The sequence below is a fragment of the Micrasema longulum genome, unplaced genomic scaffold, assembly GCF_059751315.1.
Source record: "Micrasema longulum isolate JH-2025_06_02 unplaced genomic scaffold, ASM5975131v1 h1tg000919l, whole genome shotgun sequence".
NCBI classification, from domain to species: Eukaryota; Metazoa; Arthropoda; class Insecta; order Trichoptera; family Brachycentridae; genus Micrasema; species Micrasema longulum.
This window is the reverse complement of record NW_028278110.1, coordinates 147,405-170,013: the sequence shown is the minus strand read 5'-3', so window position 1 is coordinate 170,013 and position 22,609 is coordinate 147,405. Positions and strand designations below refer to the sequence as shown.

General features: G+C 32.8%; 2 protein-coding genes across 2 annotated transcripts; one reads left to right on the top strand and one right to left on the bottom strand.

Moving 5' to 3' along the window:
• Window positions 1-2,220: 2,220 nt before the first annotated feature.
• FucTB (alpha-(1,3)-fucosyltransferase 10) lies at window positions 2,221-6,848 on the bottom strand. The gene is made up of 2 exons (XM_088231794.1): window positions 6,746-6,848; window positions 2,221-5,342 (listed from the first exon to the last, which is right to left on the bottom strand). The coding sequence occupies exon 2, from the start codon at window positions 5,325-5,327 to the stop codon at window positions 4,002-4,004; it is 1,326 nt and encodes a 441-aa protein (XP_088087920.1). The 5' UTR covers window positions 5,328-5,342; window positions 6,746-6,848; the 3' UTR covers window positions 2,221-4,001.
• Window positions 6,849-7,799: 951 nt separating this feature from the next.
• On the top strand, window positions 7,800-22,413 carry Polr3E (RNA polymerase III subunit E). The gene is made up of 7 exons (XM_088231793.1): window positions 7,800-7,965; window positions 8,065-8,283; window positions 10,693-10,852; window positions 12,620-12,888; window positions 13,954-14,164; window positions 15,424-15,623; window positions 16,271-22,413. The coding sequence occupies exons 1-7, from the start codon at window positions 7,933-7,935 to the stop codon at window positions 16,763-16,765; spliced, it is 1,587 nt and encodes a 528-aa protein (XP_088087919.1). The 5' UTR covers window positions 7,800-7,932; the 3' UTR covers window positions 16,766-22,413.
• The last annotated feature ends 196 nt before the right edge of the window (window positions 22,414-22,609 follow it).

The window sequence follows — 22,609 nt, the reverse complement described above, 5'->3', positions numbered from 1 at the left end:
AAACGTGCACCAATCACTTTCTTGGTAAGAAGGAACACCCTAACAGAAAAACCCTTGACCTCCAATAGAGGGGATGGGCAAGAGGCTAATAACCTCTTCCTGTAAAACACCGTTATTATGAAACCGAATACAGAGCCTCGGACTGCTACTGAACCTCGGAAACGACCCGGAAAAGCGGCTGCTGAGGACTGACAGAGTCAGAGGCAAAAGTTAAAGGAGGCCAAGGCTCGATTTGGGCTGTAGTCCTTTCTATAGTTTATTTAAAATAATACACAATAATCTTAAAACTTTATTGTCTTTTTCACTTAATGACTAGATATAACATTATCTTAATGCATCATAAGACAAAAACATATTATTTATGTTTTAGGGATAAATAGGATTTCGCATAATATATGAGATTCATGACAAGTACATTTTCATATTAAAAAATATTTATAAACATACATTATTATTACAAAGATGCAATTTTGTAAACTATATCATAAGGTAAATAAGAGATTCTATTCTTAATTTAATGTCACATGTGGTTTTGAAAACCGAACAGTAAAAAAATAATGATCAAATGTTGATAATAGTCATAATTGGATGGTGTTATGCAAAAATGTGACACTGCTTTAATATGCTTAATGTATTGTCAATTAAGATGTGGCTAACACGATAACAATAATGTAAAAATGTGTTAACTCCACAATGAGCGCTTTCTTTACCAGAATTGCCGACAAGTTTTGTTTATTACAAACGGCAGCTAACTTTTTTGTAATTTGAGGATTCATATCCCAAAGTTTTTTTAACGTCTGGTTTTTAGAACATTAAACTTTTGTTTCAATTTTATTCATTTTACACAAAGTTTACCATTACAATAAAATATATTCTATTGATAATTTTACATTTAGAAAAAAGGTAAAAATTACAGATTTACATTTTTTTGGTAAGTAACATCGTTTAAAACATTTTTGTGTTATTGTTATTACAAAGGTAATGGTTTTTAAGGTGTTCCTGTAAAAATGTGTTATCCAACTTTTTTGTTAAATTTTTATATTAAAAAATAATAAATATAATATATAAATTTCATAACCTTTTTGGTTCTATTAGGTACTTTTTATATATTAAACAGCCAAATTAAATTATTAATCATATTTTTGAAAAATGCGCCTGATGTGAAACATCAATTATCTCAGTTTGAGGTTGGTGTGGCTTGACACATTTTTTGCATAACACCATCAATTTTGTAAACAAAATAGCTTAGGTAACATATTGATTTAAATTCAAAGAACATATTTTTTGGTTTCCATTAAATGCTCTGAACCCTAAATATTAAAAAGTATGTAAATAATTTTATTGACAGTGAAAATTAATTTTCCTCAAATGAAATATTATTTTTAAAATATTGATATAAATAATACCATGAAAATATTTTTGTTTGCTTTTTTGTAATATATATTTTCTGAATTAAGGCACATTCAATAATTGGTTTATTTATGTAAATATTTACGGCATTTAAAAAAAATATATCGCAGTGCTTTTCATGTATAATTCAGTTATACACAGTAGCTATATTTATTTCTCTGGAAATATCAATATTTTTTTGTTACCTACTCAAAATGTATATTTTACATCAAAATACAATACAATAATTACAACTACCAATTTAAAAAAAAAACAGGTTTATCAATGAGGAAGTTCAGTGGTTTAAAAAAAAATAAATTGTTCATAGACTATTAACCCATTGTACCACTAATAAAGATAACATAATTTGTTCATACAACACACTAATTAATTTTGACACATTTTTTATTACAATAACATTAAGACTAAATTTATATTTTGTAATAAATAATGTGAAATAAATAGCGATATTACATTTTATTATGAAATCAGTAACTGAAATATACGTATTTATGTCATTTCTATGAATAAAGTTATTGTCATTCAGTTTTAATTTAAAAATAATCACTTCAAAGACAAACCGGCGAATCGCCGGCTTTGTGTCAGTGACAAATTGACCTTGGCCGGCAATGGGTTAAACTAAGCCAAAAAATATTGTTTACAATTTTTATGTATCGTATTATCAGCGTTATGCTTTTTTTCAAGTTTTGTACTCTTGAAATCACTCTGCGTGTGATGTCTCAAGTTCTCTTCCGCTTCTTCTCGGTCAGTTCTGCTGATTAGTCCGTTGACGTACCGTAAACTGGAAATCTTTCACAATTCTCTATCATTGGTTGATTAGAAGTACTTGTGACGTCATTTAAAGTAGTTCATATTTATTAAAATCATTTTTATTAATTTTTTCACATACTTTCCAGAAACATTGCCACACAATTTAATGCTCTCATTTCTACCACAAGAAAACATTTTTTATATCCTTTTTCCCACAGGGCTGAACTTCCCCATTAAGTCCACTCGAATTTTTAGGTGAAATTTTTTCTGTACATCAGAGGTCAACTATATAAACTATAGGATCCTAAGTGCCATTTTTAACAATGTGATGGTTTCACAATATGTGCTAGGTATTATAAAACTGCTAAAATTGTTTTAGACCTGATTTTTATAATTACAGTTATCGGAGTACAAAGTATTTAAATTGCAAATTTAGATAATTCTTAATCATAATAATCCATACATATCATTTTGAAGAAAATAAATTAAATTCAGTTATGATGATTGTTTTTGGCTTCTCCTGAAAAAACAACAAATGGTGCATAGGATTAGGACAGGATTCTATACCTCTGATGTACAGATTTTTAATTGGGCAATATAATATCGCGGGATAATTACTACAACTGGGTCATGCATTAAAATCATCATAATGTGATTTGAATGAATCATGACTTGCCTATTTATAGCATTCACGAAGGAAGATAAAAATATGCGTTTTTAGTGGGTGACTCAAAAATGCTGATTTTGAAGTTATCTAGTTGTAGTAATTACCCCAAGAATTATGATAAGAGGGTTATTATTATAGTCCTTAAAATATAGCTTGATTAAAATGACAGCTGCCAAACGAATGTCACTAGTGATGGGAAATTACTGATAACTGATCATGTACCGATCAAATCGATTTTATCAGTTTTTTCATGCAAACATGAGACTGTGTTTCCGAAAATTGATATAAAAACGCAAAAACAAGCCTATTATAGTGTGTTTAAGACAATTATTTACTAAAAATAAGACATCAAATACTTTTTTCAAGAACAACCACCAATGAATTATTTTTTTATTCGATCGATTTACATTGATCAATTTGTCCCATTTCTAACATTTTTGCAAAATGATGTAACCTTGTAAGAATGTCGTTAATTATTAGGTTTATTTTAGTTTTAAAGCTGATTTTATATTATTATGATGGTTTATATGTCAAGCATTGTATTAAAAAAAACTAATTAACATTCCAGATACGAATGATTTTTCGTGTGTCAATATAAATGACTTCTTAGACAAAGTTATGTCATCACTTTTTCTGACAACTATCATTCTAATCAAGCTATATTTTAAGGACTATAGTACCTACTCATGTTGATTTGATTTCAAAATATTGGAAAACATTGTTTTGATTTGTAGTAATGAAGATAAATAAAATCAACTGCGTGTTTTTATTAAAATAATAGGGAAAAATATATTTTCTACAAATTGGACAGTAGCCATGACTAAAAAATATTTTCTTCATAAAAATATATTGTCTTAAAAACCTACAAATAATATTATGACTGTAGTTTAGTTTTGAACTAATAATATTAATATGAGCGGTCACTTTACGTATATAAAGATAAACATTTATTGCTAATTATTGTTATTATTAGCTAAAGAGCTGAGCCAAAAATAACTAAGATGGTACATTTTATCGAACTCATGAATGTATTTTTTAATGCCCAATTTTTGTGTACAGTAAGAATGTATAACTTACCTGCATGACCATCATGAATTATATTTTTACAGGGTAATGATGGCACAGTGGGATGTAGATTTTTTTTATTAAATAGTCACTGAGACACTTGTTAAAATCATAATAAATTAGAAGTGTCTAGTAATTCATTTGATTCCTTAGAAAAATCTTTTTCCGTTAAATTTACTTTATTTTCTTTCATGACTAGCCGATTAAGTACAGAAGCTTTATGTTTCTGTATTGCCCATTGTTCAATCCACCATTTGTCCAGCTGATTAATTTTAAAGGGCATCTTTGGCTGAGGGCAACTGTAGTGACTCCGATCAGCGATACTATACTTGAACTCCTTATTTTTCCGTCTTTCGTGTATTTTATCACAAACAAAGCACTCAAAGGCTTCAGTAAACTTATCAAAAGTGAATCCATCCACTCTCGAAGATCGTCTATCTAACGCTTTTACTAATTTAGAATTAGTTATTTTGTTACTTAATTTATGCTGAAGATAAACTTCGTATTTGTCATCGTGAGTATTTAAATATTCTATGTAAGCGGCGAGATGCTTGGGGGAGTCAAAATTAGTTGTAATGACAGCCGATTCATCGTTTGGAAGCCAGTCTCTAATACTGGGTGATCCCATGTAAATAGGAACAGATCCGACTTTTAATGGCCTCCATAGTTTTTCAGTGATATAATCATCGCACACTGCGTTTTCGAAGGATATTGTAAACTTATATTGAGCTACAAAATTTAAGAAATCATCGGAATTCAGATTGTTGAGATAATCGCCACCGTATTCCTTCGGAAGCTGTTTATTATTTAAACATTTTCCGTAAGAATCTACTGGAATATACTTCATTAACTCCTTCACGTATATATCTCTGTATGAAGATGTATCGCAATCAGTTTGGATGTATAGAACCGGAGAAAATTGTTTCAAGAGGGAGTTTTTTTTCGAAGTTTCGATAAAGTGTTTGTGAGTGAGTAATTCATGCATCCCTCCGAGGTACAACAGAGTTAAGGGAATATCGCTGTGACGTGAAATGGTGGACGAGAAGTTGAATAACTGCAAAGCTGGTCCGTGCTGGAGAATCGGAGTGTTTCTCGGAGATTCTTCATGGATCAAGCCCCAAACATGTTTTAACGGATCCCTCGGTAACGGTAATTCTAAATAGTCAAAATCACTTCCATAAAACAAAAACCCTTCTGTATTTTGGTCGAGCCTTCTTTCTTTTGAATTTGTAAATTCACAAATCACATTGTTTTTACACCTCCGCACATTGGATGAGAAACCGGGAAAGTTGGAAGTCCACCAGATTATTATCGGATAGTCTGTCGGGTTGGATATTGTCCAGTAAAAATGTTTCACGGTGATAATTATAACAGCGCATAGTATTATTTTTAAAACTGGTCTTTTCATTTTTAGGACCCTTTTAAAGTGAAACATAACTGGAGTAGTAATCTGTAATGAGAGTAATAAACAAGTAAGAGATCATTAACCAACACATTATTATAATAATGTAGATGTACTGTTGTTCACTAGATATATTAAGTATGTTTTTCCATCATTTAAAAGCAGGATGTTCTTATCAATGGAAGAGCTTTATTTGGGTTCAATAAAACTATGAGCCTGCTATGTAAAATATACGGTCAGTGTACTGTCAGGATGGAACTAGAGATAATAATTTAGATATAAGTATAGTATATCGGCCCTGTGGTGTAATGGTCAGCGCGTTAGCCTGCCATGCAAGAGGTCTCGGGTTCGATTCCTGACATGTTTGATATGAAATATTTATTAAAAGAGGGTGTTTTCACACTAGAATATTTCATAGTCCCTGGACTGGTATTTGAAGCGTAAGACTGATAATCTTACCTTAATGTAACAAAAATGATCAAGATACGCTGTGATTGGTGTACCAATGCAGTGTCCTATGCACCATTAGGTGCGGAAAGGGAATGATGATGATAGTATACACACATTTCAATCAATTCAGATATAGGTACAATTTAAATAAGTAAGAGATGGGTTGTGGTCTATGTTAGTGTCGCGGATTCCAGATCTGTGGTTCGAACCCCGCTCTGATACAATAATTTATTTCATATTTTCTAACACGATTATTTAGGACTAGCTGAAAAAGGTTTTAAAATTGAAACGTTTGGGAAAATCCTAGGAACACAAATATTGTTTTAAATTAAATTAATAGGACAAAAATTACAAGTAAAAATAATATTTTTTAATAAAATACTAAACTAAATAAAGACATTTCATTTTTTTTAAGTGATAAAATAAAAAAAGACTTTAAATAAAACACCCTAGTTGAGAGCATATGCATAATTATATTTTAGTAAAATAATACGATTCTGATTTGTCGACCTCTTGGTGCGATGGTTAGCGCGTTAAGCTACCATGCACGGAGGTCCCAGGTTCGATTCCCTCAAAGTTGACAAAGTATTTAAATATTTGATTTTTTTTTTAATATATTATATCGTTTCCCTGGATCCTGAACTAGCATTTGAAGCATAAAACATATAATCTTAACTTCTTTTAACAAATGATTGAGAGAGGTGTAGAAATGCAGGGTCTATTGTATCTGCAAATTGGAGAGATTACAAAAAGAGAGTACAAAACTGAACACTGAAGAAAAGTATTGTGTGGTGTCAACAAAATGGTTTACGTAAGTGTTTATTCAATTTTCTTAGGTACTTAAGTACTGAGTGATACACAAAGTCAATTTTATTTTCATTTAATTTACTTATGTGTATATTAATATGAATTTATTGAATAATTCATTCTTCTGATTAGCACTGAATGTTTCTGAAACTCTATTATTATTTTATATTTTGGAAATGATATTAAATTTTTACCTTTGAAAGGGTGGAATCACTTCGAATTTAGAATGTTTACAAGTTTTGAAAAACGACCGATACAAAGCACGAAACGTCAAATTTGTCAAACTTCTTAATCCATAGATAAACTTGTAATATTTTTTAAATGTCAGAAAAATCAAGTTCATTATGGTGAGTTTTTCTATTGACATTTCTTGGTGGAACTGCATTTTAATTATAATAATAAAAATACTTTATAGTTTTGTTCCACTTTTATTTATAATTTTTTTAATAAATTATGAATAAAAGTGGAATAAAACTATCAAGTATTTTAATTATAATAATTAAAGTTCATTAAAGTTGTTTCATTATTTAAAAATTTATAATTCATATTATCTGTTCATTGCTATTAAAAATTTCAAATAAATAAACCAGCCACGTAATATGACTTATTAGTGAGATTGATTAGTGAGAATAGTCCATTTCAAACGTATCGTCCAAATCCACAAGGCATAGTAAAATTAGGATGGATTGACATTTATTATTTAATTTTCTATTTATTCAGCGGTTACTCACAGATAAAAAGCCTTCAAAAATAATTCGATTGGAGATGAGTTGGCATCATTGTGTACTGATTGTTACGTATGTTTTATATTACATAAATAAATATTTACCCAAGGGGCATTTTCATAAATAATTCAAGTATATTGATAATTTGACAATAAAATAACATGAAAACTGGTTTAACAATTAATTAAAAGGGTAAAACTATTTTTGGGCTTATATTAAAAGTTTTGTTGTGTTTTAATCGTCTTCTGAATATTTTTGTAAATTTGACTAAAATGGTTTTACAAGTAAGTCGACAATATACAGCTTACGCAGTGCTCATATTTTTTTTATGACTGACCTATCGTTACTAAACGTTTAGTTTATTTAGCGACCGGCTTATTTTTGTAACATTTAAAAATGGAATAAAAAGGCCGCAACCCAGCATTTGAAGAGCGCTGGATTACAAAATGCATTCTTTGAACTATGGATAAATATACTAATAGACAATAAAACTACCAACAGAAACAACTGTCAAAAATGTACAGTTGTCAAAGAATAAAATAATTATTTTTCTGTGTTTGTGTAACGAAAAATTTCGGTATCTGATGCTGGCATACGATATTTTCATAATATTAATGCAGACATCGTGATACCTGAATATTATATTTCATCTCAAAATGGACGAAGAGGAGGATTCTATTGTTCAAGAGGTAATCAATCGGACGAATAACGGTTCCCGTTTTTATCAACGTGGTAAAGACTTTGAGGTTATATTTATACTTTGACGAAAATCGCACGTTGTCTTTTAGATTCCCGTCTACCTGTCTCAGACTTTATCGAAGCAGCTATATGTGTTTCAATATCCACTACGGTCTGGTAAAGAAAGCTGGGATGAGGCCGTAGTACTGAATTCTAGAATTAAACCAGTTCACCAGGAAGTTAAACTTGAGTTCGGTTTGGATACAGAGAGTGACAGGTACAATTCTTCTAAAGGAGAACAGATAGCTCTGAATACCGATGGAACGAAGGTTTGTATTTAAGTACCTTATATTTAATGTATTGTAGAAGTTCAATATGTTTTTTTAGGTTGGAATATTTGTTCGAAAGATTGCATCGTTTGTCAGCCAATTTTATGTAATGCGCAGTGTAATTTAAATAAATATCCTCGTCTTTGTGGTGAAGGATCTAAAATATTATATTAGTATTTTTAAAAATTTGTTGTAATTATTCCGTATTTTATTAATATTTTTTATTGACAATTCTTGATGGAATTCCATTGTAATGATGTAATAACTTACATTTACGTACAAGTTATTAATTAAAAAATACTTGGTACACTTCCACTGATTTATTTGGCCAATTCCGTAATTAAATTTACTGCATGTTTCGTAGCCTGAATAAATGTGTCCGGACGGATAAAAATTACATTTCTGGGTACGTATTCTGATGGGAAGTTAAAATTTATCGTCAATTTTATATACAAAGTAAAATTAAGTTTTCTGTATGAAAAATATAATATGTTTACAAATTTTTTTTCTAAAACTTTTCAATTACCGTCGAAGATACTTTGAATTTTCATTCAAATATACACACTTTCATACATAAATATCGATATTAGTTTATACTGTCTCAATATATACCGATGAAGATAGCTGTTCATAATTGCGGCTCAGGGCTTAAAAAATAACCGGAATCCTGGAGGAGTGTTTTTTATTTTGGCCACTCTCAGGTAAAAATCCTGGAAAAGGAAACAGAGTTCAGATAGTCCCATTTCGTTGTGTATTGGTTGGCGTGTTTGCCTCCCATTCTTGAGGTTCTAGGTTCGATTCCTGGCAGGGTGGATGTAAAATACCAGTTGTAAAGGTGGTTCTACTCTGCAATATTTTGTTAGGTGCTAGGTGGATGTAAATAATAAAATGTAACTTTCTCAAAAATAGTATTTGATTCCCACACAAAAATAATGAGGTTATGCTTCTAGTGACTACCGTAGAGTTCTCTGCTAAGACGGGACTTGCTTTCCCTTATATTATGATATTGTCCAAGTAACATAACAATGCAAGTAAGATATTAATGTACAGTACAGTTGTCTGGTATGGTTCACCGCTTGACCGTGCTTAATATGTATGTTTTGTCACGCAGACTGAAGTTTTGATAATAAGAGTTTATACAAGATTAGGACTGTGCATAGTGACCATTACAATAATGATAGTATAGAATTAATAAGCGAAGATACGCGGTGATTGAGATAACATAATGCAAGAAAGATAACATAACAATGTTAATGCTCCTGGACTGGCACTTGAAGTTGTTTTAATGTTGGAATCTTGGGTTATTTAGATTTATTTACTTATAATTTAATTATTTGCATTTATGCGGACACAAGTACCAACTACATGTGACTAAAGTCCCGTGTTGAGTTGGGAATGATGAAAATAACAAATAGCGTATTAATATATGTGTATGGTAAACCCTGTCACATCCGAAACTGCGATGATCAGTTTGAGCATGAAGACATAATATTAGCATATTAAAAAAAAAAAAATAGAATTGTTTTAAAACTAAAAAGAAATAATTTGAAAACCAGGGGTGCGGAGGGGGTAGCTAGCTCTGCACTCTGCAGAAGTAAGCAACCATTTGTTTTTTGTTTTTTTTTAATATGCTGATATGTCATTCTTGCAAGGGTAGAAATACTCGCTACACTGGCTCCACTTTAAAGGCGGGAATGGTAGATCTACTTGATTATTTCGTCCGAGTATTTTATGTTAATGCTTCAAGATGCTCCAAATTACACACACATATCTATAAAAAATAAGATAAGCTGTCGTTTCATTTACGTACCCACATATTCACAGCACAGCACAGCTCTTACGAGATACAGGAGAGTTCCTGCGTAAGAAGATTTGTTTAGTCAATGAGTTGATAAATTATGTCCGTCTTCTTTTCACACAAATTATTATTATATGATTGGTGAGCAGAATGGTGATATTTTTTAATCGTATTTTTTATAATATGGATCGTGGTTTGTTCGTTGTTCTGCTGATGCGAATATAGACAAATACCTATATATTTAATTGTCATGTTATAAATATATTTGACTTCTACTCTTATCTCTTATTAGATTATCATAAGCAGCATATGGTGAGTGTGTATTCAAAGTTTCTTTAAAAAATAATTGGTATTTTTGGAAATAGAGTGATTTTTATCAACACAGTAATTATTTATTATTCGCAGATTTATGCCCGTTGCGTTTACCTGTTTCATAGTAGCGAAGCCCGAGCATTTTGCTGAGACCTTTCTGTATTTTTTGATCAGAAATATGTCGATGCTTCTTTAGGTAAAATTGTCTCACATCCAGCATCTTCAATTAGATAATTCCTTAATTTTAATATTAAAATAGTTGCATTTATTTCTTTATAAAAAGGTGTTATCTTTTTTAGTCTTCTCATATCTACAACAAGGAGAGGGAGCGTAATACGTACTTCAAGTCTGGAATAATGGATAAATTGCAGTACGAAAGTAATACACCCATTACAGATGCTAGTAGATATGCCATCGCAATTCTACAAGATGGAGAAATGCATTTTACTCCAGTTAATGGTAAATATTTCATAATTCTGGTCATCATACGCCACAAATTGTGTTGTAATATTGATTTGTTTAAGTATTACATAAACGACTCTTGCAATAAATATTTTTAATGTACATGAATACATAGCAACAGTTATACAAACGTGAAAAGGAATGGAGGTGAGAAAGAATTGAAAAGAAGTCAAAACCACATAAAAAAGTTAGACAATTGTGACCATAATCTAATTATACAATAGCTTATTTATTTATACATGGTATTTCTGCCATTAAATTAATACACTCATATATAAACATAAACCTGCATATTACTTGACAGGGTTCCGGATTCGATTCCTGGTGAGATCGCAAAAAATAATAATGTGATTTTTCTCAAGCCTGGACCAATTAATGGACCAGAAGGGGTTAGAATTTTATAGATTATTATGCTATTTGCTAGTTCGGTGAAGTATTGGTAAATATACAGAGAGTACACATACACGTATATCTTTATATTATATCTATTTCGAAAAATTGTAGTATCATTGCCAGACTAACTAAGGTTAGTACCTCGTTCTAAGACCAACAAATGTTATTGCCGCAATTTTGTCTGTGTCCGGGCGGAGAGAGAATCTTGGGCGAGTGTTTTTGACTCAATGGTTGCTCTCAGATAAAAATCCTGAAAAAGGAAATCGAGTTGAGACAAGCCCACCTCGTAGTGCAATGGTTGGCGTATTCGCCTAACATGCTTGAAATTTCGGTTTGATTCCTGGGAAGGTCAACATGAAATATATGTTTTCATGGGTGGTTTTACACTGTTATTTATTTGTCCTTTGACTGGCACATGAAGCGTAAGACTGATTATCTTACCTTTCTGTAACAGATGATTGAGATACGTTGCATTTCATTAAACAATGCAGTGCCCTATGCACCAGCACGTGTGGATGTCAATAATTTTGAAGTCATTATTTTCTGTACTTGCAATATTTTTATGTAATGTTTCTTATTGTTTAAAAAAAAAAAGACTTAGATTATGTGCAACAAATCCTGTCCTGACCCTGATCAGCCTCTCTATAATAATGGACAGAGGATTGAGAAAGTTGACAGCTTTAAATACTTGGGAGTACACATAACTGAGGATGGAAGCATGCATAAAGAGCTCGCAACCCGCCTAGGAATTGCTGGAGCAACTTTTAACATGATTCGTGTTGTATGGAACTCTAGTCTATACTCGGTCAAAACGAAATGCCGATTATTCAACTCTTGTATAATGCCAGTTCTCCTATATGGGTACGAATCTTGGCACTTTACCAAAGCTCAAAACATTAAACTTCTGAGTTTTGAGAGTAAGTGCTTAAGAAGAATATTAGGTATAAGGTGGTTCGATTTATAACTAACATTGAAGTCCGAGAACGGACGCAGCAGCCTCCTATAACGAGCGTTTTGAGGATGCGGCTGTGGTTCTGGCTCGGACACATGCTGCGCATGCCTCAGGAGAACCTAAACCCTAGTTGCCTCTTCTTTAAACCTGCGGGCTCACGCCGTCCTGGAAGGCCGTTAATGACGATCTTTAGACTTTATTCATATTTATATTAGGCGGAATTTAGGGGCGCTGGATTGACATGGAAAGAAGCGAGAGTACTGGCTGGCGATAGTGTCTCCTGGAGGCAACTGGTGATGTCCACATGCTCCACTTAGGAGCGGATGTGGAAAAGAAAAGAAGAGTGTTATTAATATTATTGTAAAGGTGTATGTTCTCTTTTGAAATAAGCAATTAAATTAAATTTGACTATTTTTCAGGAATCGTTCAACTGCGTCCTTCTTATTCTTATTTCGATAAGCAAGATAAGCGCCTGAAGGACGAGGAGCGTGAAAAGTCGAGTGTGGAAGATGAGGCGGGTCCATCGGGAGAAGCGGAGGCTCGTCAGGTCACTGTGTCTTTCGCTCGTACGGAGACTGATCGCATCAAGATGGCTCGGGAAAAGTCCTTTGGTTACCTGGCCAAAAAGAGCGCTGAGGAACCTTGGTGTGAAACTGTCTGGTGGCATTCCACATCCGATAAGGCTGAGGTGAGTCCATTTAAAGCTTATCTCCAACTAAATATATACAAACCAATTTTATAGGTCTTTTCAGATATACTGAACTGGTGGATTGCTAAAAGAATTTCAAGGCGCGCCCAGCGCCAGCCCATTCCCAGTGAGCTAAGAAACTAGCCGATTATTCAAGGTTATTACTCAAAATACAAAAATGTTCTCTTTATTTTACGTTATATTTTTGTTCTAAAACAAGCTTGCAGATTACAAATATTATTTGAAGATTCTCTATTTGGAAAATAGTATTTCGAACATTATTTCCTAAGGACTATTTTTCTTTGATATGATACAGTTGATATGTAACATAGGACATGTGGCGCTCAATGTGATTTCAATCATAATGGATTTTTAAAATTTAGTTTTTATTTTGGAAAGAAAAATACTCGATTTCTTATTATTTACTCAAATATTAAAATTTTCAAACCATTTCCTAAAAGTCGTAAATAACTTGAGCTGGAAAAATGGAAACCGAGATGTGGTAGAGTGGGATTTGAACCTGGGACCTTTGGTCCATGAGTCCACAACTTCCTTTCCAGCAGGGTAGTTTTAGACTGGAATAAATTGCCAAGCCTAGTTGTCCATTCCATTTCGGTAAACCAGTTCAAAAACCGTTTGAATGCTTTTTTGAAGGATGAAGAACTTGGACATTTTATTGGTTAGTTGGAAGAAATTGCCATTTGGCAATAAGCCCGCCAATGTACAAAAAACATTATGTACAAAAAGTTAAATAAATAAATAAAAATAAAAAGCAGTACACGAGATATAGGCACATCAGCAAAGGCTGCCTGCCTATAAAAAATAATAATAAAAATACATTAGTTTTAAATACACATATAAAATTGGTTTTGTCCTAATGTATTGACTGAAGCAACTCAGCATGTCTTCTAGTTCTAATGTCGTGATGGCAACTAGTTTGGCAGAAGGTAAAATCTAAACAACAGCGCATGTGTGTGCGCAATACACACAACGCTCTTCACTGTCTTGTGTCCAATTATAACATAACCTTTGTACGTCATGATTTTGTGTTTGCTTCCTTTGCAGTTGGAGCGCCTTAAGCTGTTTGCCTCTAACATGGGGGGAGGGGGCGACACCGGGCTACAGTTGCCCCCCGCGGAGTACCTGAGTACCCTGGTCCCTGTAGATGAGGAGACTAAGGCAGCGCAGGACCCGGGTCAGGCTAGCGATGTTATCAACCTTAATGAGATTAAAAAGTTGCCACTTCCCGAGCAGTGTAAAATTATTCTTAAAGATGGTGAGTTCAATTCGAAAATTTGTTTTAAAAAGTATCCCAAAAATATAACCATGGGTTCTTTATTTTTATAAAGATGTAATTCATGACACGTTTTGTTTTAAAAATACATTTTAAAACTATTACATTAGAAGAAGGGTACGGGATGTAAAGAAAGAATGTCAAAAAAGGAAGATTTGAAATATAACGTTTTTGAGTTTTCGAACCTCTCGGACGTTTGAAATAAAATAAACCATAGTCCTTAAAATATAACTTGATTAGAATGACAGTTGTCAGCAAAAGTGATGACATAACTTTGTAGTTACGTGTAAGGAGTGATTTATATTGACACACAAAAAATCATTCGTATCTGGCGTGATAATTTATTTTTTTAATACAATGCTTGACATATAAATCAACATAATTATATAAAATCAGCTTCAAAATTAAAATAAACCTAATTATTGCTGACGTTCTTACAAGGTTACATTATTTTGCAAAAATGTTAGAAATGGGACAAATTGATCAATATAAATCGATCGAATAAAAAAATAATTCATTGGTGGTTGTTCTTGAAAAAAGTATTTGATGTCTTATTTTTTAGTAAATAATTGTCTTAAACACACTATAATAGGCTTGTTTTTGCGTTTTTATATCAATTTTCGGAAACACAGTCTCATGTTTGCATGAAAAAACTGATAAAATCGATTTGATCGGTACATGACCAGTGATCAGTACTTTCCCACCACTAGTCACATTAGTTTGGCAGCTGTCATTTTAATCAAGCTATATTTTAAGGACTATAATAAATATAAAGTTACCTGCTTAACGTAAATAGCCTGTACTGTTTTATATAATCTTAAATGGTTTTCATTAAATTTAAATTATCGCTTTATTTCCAGTATTTAAATCCACATCCGCCCTTTATACCCTGTATGCATTTTTTCTTGTTCAATTATCTTGGAAAGTAGAACCTTTATGTCCAATTTTATGAAACAGAAATGTAGATCATGTAAACTGCTGTCAGATGCCATTATTAGTTTAAAACATAAAAATTGACATCCATCCTTTATATCCCGTACCCTTCATGTAAAACTTAATATATTAATCATAATTGTAAATAAAAATAATATGTGAGAAAAATAAGTTAGTTGTAGTTACAAAACCCACTCTGACCTCGCACAACTGTGACGACCTTGTGCGGCTATGCTGATCACACTCACCTACGCCGGTCCTGTAATAAATCCTTCAGGTTGATTGAATTTTGTTTGTCTCCTTTCCAGCCAAGCTGGTGACGGCAGGCTGGCTGGGCGGGGTGCTGGGGGCCCGGGGGCCGTCCCTCCTGGCAGCCCTGGGCAGCGCCGGGCGCCTGGTCTCCCGGGGGCGCTGGGCCGCCCGCTCAGACCTGCTGTACCCGCCCGCCTCCCGCTCCCGCGCCTCCGGCCTCTCCCACCACCTCATGTGCAGGGCTAGGGACTACGCCGTGAGTATCGCAACTCCACTATAATTTATGCTTTACTATTTTCCCTATCAGCTCTTTTCCCCATTTCGTTTGGAATAATAAGTTAAACAGTTAATATTAGGACATTTGTAAATCATGTATGTACATACCAACAATGTTTTGAGTATGTCTAAATATTTGTCGACAGGCTGGATTTCACTCCCTAGGGAGTTGTTAAGATTTAAATTTATGGCAACAGAGAGTGAAAACATTTTTGAAATGGAAATATGTAAGACTAGGAAGGGGTTTATGACCTACTTTGTTCTAGGTGTCCTATTAAGGGTTAAGCAAAAGATGACATGTTTTGAAATACAGGTTTTTAAAAACAAAAATATAACACTTTTACTGTTAAATAATATATTTTCTATAATTTGTAAAACTAATCATATAATTTAGGCCTTTATAGCAAAATAAAAGACATATCGTCGGTGATACTGCAATACCACGTAACTTTCAATTGAAGTTTTTGGCAGGGGATCCGCGTAAGCGTTGTGTTGATATATTAATTACGATTTTAATTAACCAACAATTCCAATAATTTTGTATTAGCAGTAGAAACAGCTGGAAATCAATGTTGAGAAAACAAAAATGATGAACATAATTTGATGATTATTTGTGTATTTTTTCAGCTCTATCTCTTCACTCAGAGTGACTATGTGGATCGAAGAAAATTCACCGCAGCCGTTAAACTCCCCCCTGAAGAGGTGAAGGAAATCCTCAGCTCTGTCGCTCATATCAAACCCAACAAGGGCTGGGAACTGCTCATCCCTCCCGACCCGGACTTCGACGCCAAGTACCCGGACATCGTCCAGCGCCAGGCCCTCTTCTGGGAAGCGAAGCAGGGACAGTTCAACGAGATGCTCTCCGGAGAGCCTTCCACACCCAAGAGGCAGAGGAAGAAGTCACAGAGAGATTCCTTCAGCTCTGACAGCGGAATGCCGAGTCCGAAGTTCAGAAGCAACAGTGTCAGTTTCAACCATAAAGACCCAATCAGCTCCGATAACGAAAGTGGCAGCGATTCTAAAAAGTCAAAGAACAACCCGAAGGGTTGCAAACGAACTCACAGCACGAGTGCCGTCACCTCACATAGCAATTTCAATTCTAGTGATAAAAGGGTGTCATGATCTTTCAACATAGTTAGGAATTTTTGTAATTCGAATCGATTTGGACTGATTGTCAAATTTAGGTCCGAGTTCGGGCCGTGATAAAGTTTACGCTGTGATTGAAAGTTATATCGTGCGGAGTTTGTTCGTAATGCCATTGTTGTATATTTAAGAAAAATTAATACGCATTTTATAACTGTGTACATTATATAATATATTAATTAATAGAACTTTTTATACATTTCTATATGTAAACTATAATGTATTATTGGAATGCCCACCGTGAAAAAAATATATCAGAGATTTTCCATGACCGTTTTTCAAATTAAAAGCATTTTGGTTTTTGTGTTTATATCAATAGGTGTCTCAATAAAATATTTGCTGATTCTGAATTTTTTATATAAGAAAATTTATGCATTTCAACTCAAAAATACATAATCAAGCGTGAGTAGGCACAATGGGTCTCCTTAAAACTGACAATTGTTCTAAGAAATTAGCGGCGGATTTCATCTTCTTCTTCTTCTTCTTTGTCTTCTTGTAGATCTGACAATCTGTTCTACTTAGACTACTCAGTCTCCTGTGATGAGGCCCAACTATCCTTCCATCGCTTAGGTCTTCAAGGTGGGCGCCGTCCGGTAGGCAATTCTTTGATTGCTATGGACACCAGTCTATCGCTGCTCATTCAGTTTATGTGGTCTATCCAGAATCTTCTACGGGATCTGCTCCAGTGCATTATATCTTCGATTTTGCACATTTCCATTAAAGGTTGCTGTTTAATGCGTATTTATTACATGGCAAATAAGATACAGCACTTGGTTGTGTAGTGTGAGCGTAGCGGCGATGATGGCTTGAAGAGACTGCACTTGAACTACATTCTGGAACTGTGACTTCATCGAGCTGCACTGACTGACTGAACTGAACTTGTTGGGCTGACTGACTGGCATTGCCACGCCCTGTAGTCTCTTCATAGGCGATTTTCCTTTGTAGTTCATTTCTTCATGGTAGGGAATATGTGAATGTACTGCAGAACGATGCCCCTGATTTCATGTGCAATACTGTTAGAGTTGCATTATAATGTTGTACTGGATTCTATAGAAAATGATGACATCTATTGATTCATTGTCAATAATCAGTTTACACCTTTTAGGTTGTCTTGCTATAGTTGTTTTAGAAACTGAAATTGACATATTGATTGATACGGATTAAATCACTGAAAATAATTAATGAATTGATAAACTCTAATTTTTACTGCGTGTAAGAAAACATTTTTTGTATCAAATTTCCCATAGCAAGTAATTAAATTATGAAATAATAAAAATATGTAAGTTAATAAATAAATTTAGTTTATTTTTACTGAATACCATTGTGTCAAAAAATGTTTTTTGTGTTATAAAAGAACATTTTAACAATTACATAACTTTTTATGTCCCACATAAATAAAAACACATTTATTTACATTTTCTTTTAGTTCGTAATGTTTATTTATTGTAATTTATTGTTAACTGATTTATAGCCTATCAAATTTAATTGTACGGAGGTATTTGTGGCTTTTGTGTTTTAATCATGGGTACATATTTTTCTTCAGGAATATTTGTATCAGCGAGAACTCGCTGGAATTTAAAGAATGGTATTGAAAGACATGTTTTCCATTTCAATTTAAGTAAGAACTTCCTTTTCGTGTAGTTAAAATACGTATATATATATATATATGGCAACATTATGATTTGAAACCACTTTCCATAGATTGTTTAAGAATGGTCAGCAAAAAATACTGATAAACCATAGGCACACTTTTTTCTGACATTATAATAAATGAACCTATATAAAGTAATTTTCAACTCCATTACTATTGAGGGTGGGGCAACATTCCATACATTTCTGCGTTTGCTCCTATCCATTTTAATAATTGCAATAAAGTAATTTAAGACTTTTGTGTTCATAATGAACCTATATTAGTTAAATACGTGAAATTAGTTTGCAATTTGTGTCGAAACGGTCTACAAAACAATTTTCAATCTTAGGTCTAGTGTGTACCATTTGAAAATGTTATAAGTGATATTTTTTACATGGATGTGAATTAGGCCTGTTGTATTTCTGTGTTGTTTTTTTTTTCAAGCAATTTAAAATATGTTTTTTTTTTTTAAATAAAGGAACTTTGTCTTAAAAGTATTCAAACGTGAGCACTCTGAAGGTTTTTGTGTGATAAGGGCAAAATGCAAACATTGATCATGTTACAAATTGCCATGTATTTGTTATTTTTCTATCACCAAATAATTTTACATCAATCAGCATTTCAAAGCCTTTCATCATTGTAATTACTCTCTTCGCACCTAGTGGTGCATAGGCCACTGCATTTGTGAAGCAAATGCAGCGTATTTTAATCATCTGTTACGTGAAGGTAAGGTGATCAGTCTTACGTTTTAGGTACCAGTCCAAAAACAATGAAATATTGCAGTTTAAACAACCTTTTAAATCATAATTTCATGTCCAACCTGCCAGGAATTGAATCCAGAACCTCAAGAATGGTAGACGAATGCGCTAACCATTAAACAAAAGCCTTTAGGATGTATAATTAAATAAATTGACAAGTTTTCGGTATTTTAGCTCTTTTGATTAGCTTCTAAGTGGGGCACCCACCATCTTTCAGGCGTTGCGTAGTATGTGGGTGAAATAATTTAATCAGATGAATGTCACCCACATCGATAAAGGTTTCAGCTGTATGTATATAGAATAAGTTTTAAGTATGTATTTCAAAATTGAATTAAAATACTGAAATCGTTTTCTATTTTTGGTTTACTGATATTTTCTTACTCACAATCACGCTATTTCTCTGTAAGGGTAGGCAGAGAGAATACACCGCTACACACGTCTATCCTGGCATATATTCTTAGTTTCTTCCACATTCATACATCTTGTCATATATGCCCTTCGGATCTGTCTGTTTTTGACATGACCAGACTTAAGATTTTGGTTTATCTGATCATGCCACGTCTTCTTTGGCCGTCCTCGTCTCACGTTACCGTTAATTTTCGCCATATATACTTGTTTTACCATTCTTTCGTCGTCCATTCGTTCTACATAACCAAACCATCTCAGAGACCCTTTCTTAATCTTATCAATTACACCTGACTCAGATTTACACTCTCGCCTGATTTCATCATTCGTAACCCTGGCATACATTGATTTCCCACACATTTGTCGAAGAGATCACATTTCAACCGCGTTCACTCGGTTTTCACCCTTCCTCTGCCAGCTCCATGTTTCACTTCCATACATAAGTGTTGGGACTAAAACTCCGTTGTGCACTGCCAGTTTAGCTTTGATTGACATATTTTGATATTTTCTTCATTCACAAAAATATTTTTTTAAAGTTCCATTATTTTTAATGTATAAGGACTACATTTTATTTTGCTTGGTCGAATGTAATATCCATTCTAGGTCGAATGTAATATCCATCTATTCCATTAATAAGTACACAAATAATGTTAATTTGTAATTATGGATACTGAGTACATTTTTACTAGTAGCACTGAAGAAGTTCCGAGTAAACTAAATGTCATGATGAAGTAAAAGTCAAATGTAACCAGTTTTAAGCGTCCAAATAAAACCAAGAATAATTTTCGGGCTGCTAATTAAAAACAACTTTTAAATGAAGTATTTCTGTACCTCAGAGGCAGACGGATGCAAATCCAGAATTTGATAAAATGACCTTTCGATTTTCAAATTCAGTTTATGATCATGTCCATTGATTTTGAAGAAATGTAAGTCTTATAATGAAAGAACCAATGTATTAAGATACTGAAAATACAAATGAATTCTATAAAGTATTAGAAATCACTTAGAGAAAGTAGATTCTTTAGGCTTTTGTTGAACATTTGACGTTTGGATTTGCATCCGTCTGCCTCTGAGGTACAGATTATGTATCTATATTATAATATTTGTGTGACAGAAGCAAGTAAAGTTAAAGTAAGTGGATAAGCATAAGTGTGGTGCGTAATGTTATAGATAATTAAATATACTAGGCCAAAACATAGATTCTGTAAATCCCTATGGGTGTGAATGAAGTCGTATTAAAACATCTGTGTCCAGGCGGATGATGTTTTAGACTCTCGGGAAGGTTGATATGAAATATTTGTTTTTAAGGTGGTTTTGTACAGCTTTATTCATTGTTCCTGGACTGGCACCACCAACAAAATAAATATTTGAGGCCTATATTTCCAAAGTGTACTTATTCCACTAAAGCATTTTTTTTGCAATTGCTGAAAAACAGTTTTCGGGGGTCAATATCACCTTTTTTTGTTATGATATTTTACACATTGAAGTGTTTAATTTAAAATTTTTTTTTTTTCATTTTTATTTTTTACTAAAATATAATAAATAACTAAACATATCTAATTCCAGGGCCCCGATTACAATGGGAAGTTAACATTTATCTTTAATTTTATCTACAAAGTAAAATTAAGTTTTCTATATGAAAAGCAGAATATGCATACATTTTTTTCTTTTAAACATGTTCAAAAAATTTAATATTAATTTACTATAAAAAGTTACTAATGAAGATACTTTAAATGTTCATGCAAATATACTCATTTTCGTACACAAACTTCCCATTTTGATCGAGGCCCAGGGAATCCATATAAAACTAGTGAATTAGAAAATGAATATGGAGCATCCTCTGGTTAGGATAGTCCCCATCTAACATGGCTCAGATCATTCTAAGATGGAGCATGTACATTTTGTCAAAATTGTGTTTTTTTTTTTTAATTCCCGTTTGGAGTAAATTTGTTTTTGGAAGTGAAACAGGCAATAAAGTGTATTTGAAAGTGATTTACAAAGTGGAATATTATTATAGTGGACTTGGAAAACACTGTCATGGGGAATGTTTCATATTATTTTTTAAATAATTATTTTCGTTTTCAATTTTATTATATTAAAAGATTCATCTGTTGTAACACTTGACAGTATGTGCTTATACTATTGGTTGAATTGGAATAAATCTAAATGGCTAATAACAGAATCCGGGATAAGTTTGTTTTGTAACTAAGACATTTAAAGGTTGATTTTTGGAATGAATTTAATGAAATTAGTTTCTTAACTTCAAAAACATTGTGTTCAATAGGGTTTAAATGTGGCATTCACTCGCTTTCTTCAAAGCACTGGAATAAGTGCACTTAAATATAGGTCTCATTTGAGTTCTATTATTACCCAAATATACATTTTTTTAGACCATTTCCTAAAACTTGTGAATAACATGCAGTGCTAAAGTTGGAATTAAAATGTGGTAGAGTGGAATTTAAATCTCTGCCCTTTGATTTTAACATAAGGCCTTTATTTTACCTATAACATGAAATATCCTGTTCGTTAGTGTGGTCGAGGTTTTATAATAATTGATCTATGGCAGTAATTAAAACTGACAGCTAACAGGCGGTGGGCTTGTAGGTGGTTCGGACGTGTTCAGATTCTAGTTCTAGTGACGATATGTACATTACTAAATAAAATATTATACTATTCTGTAAATCATGATATAGACCTCTTATTGATTTTAAAATGTTCCTTACAGATTCATTTATTATAACATATTTCATGCCTAGTATTAATGTGATGATATTATATATGCGCATATGTTTGTATTTTGTATAGGAAAATAAAAACCTAACCTTGTTGATAAACAATAGTTTTATTTTGATACATATTTGCCATTCATCATCATCATTCCCTTTCCGCACTTAATGGTGCATAGGGAACTGCATTGGTACACCAGTCGCAGCGTATCTTGATCGTTTTTGTAACGTAAAGATAAGATGATCAGTCTTACGCTTCAGGTACCAGTCTAGGGACTATAAAACTATGAATCGAATCCGAGAC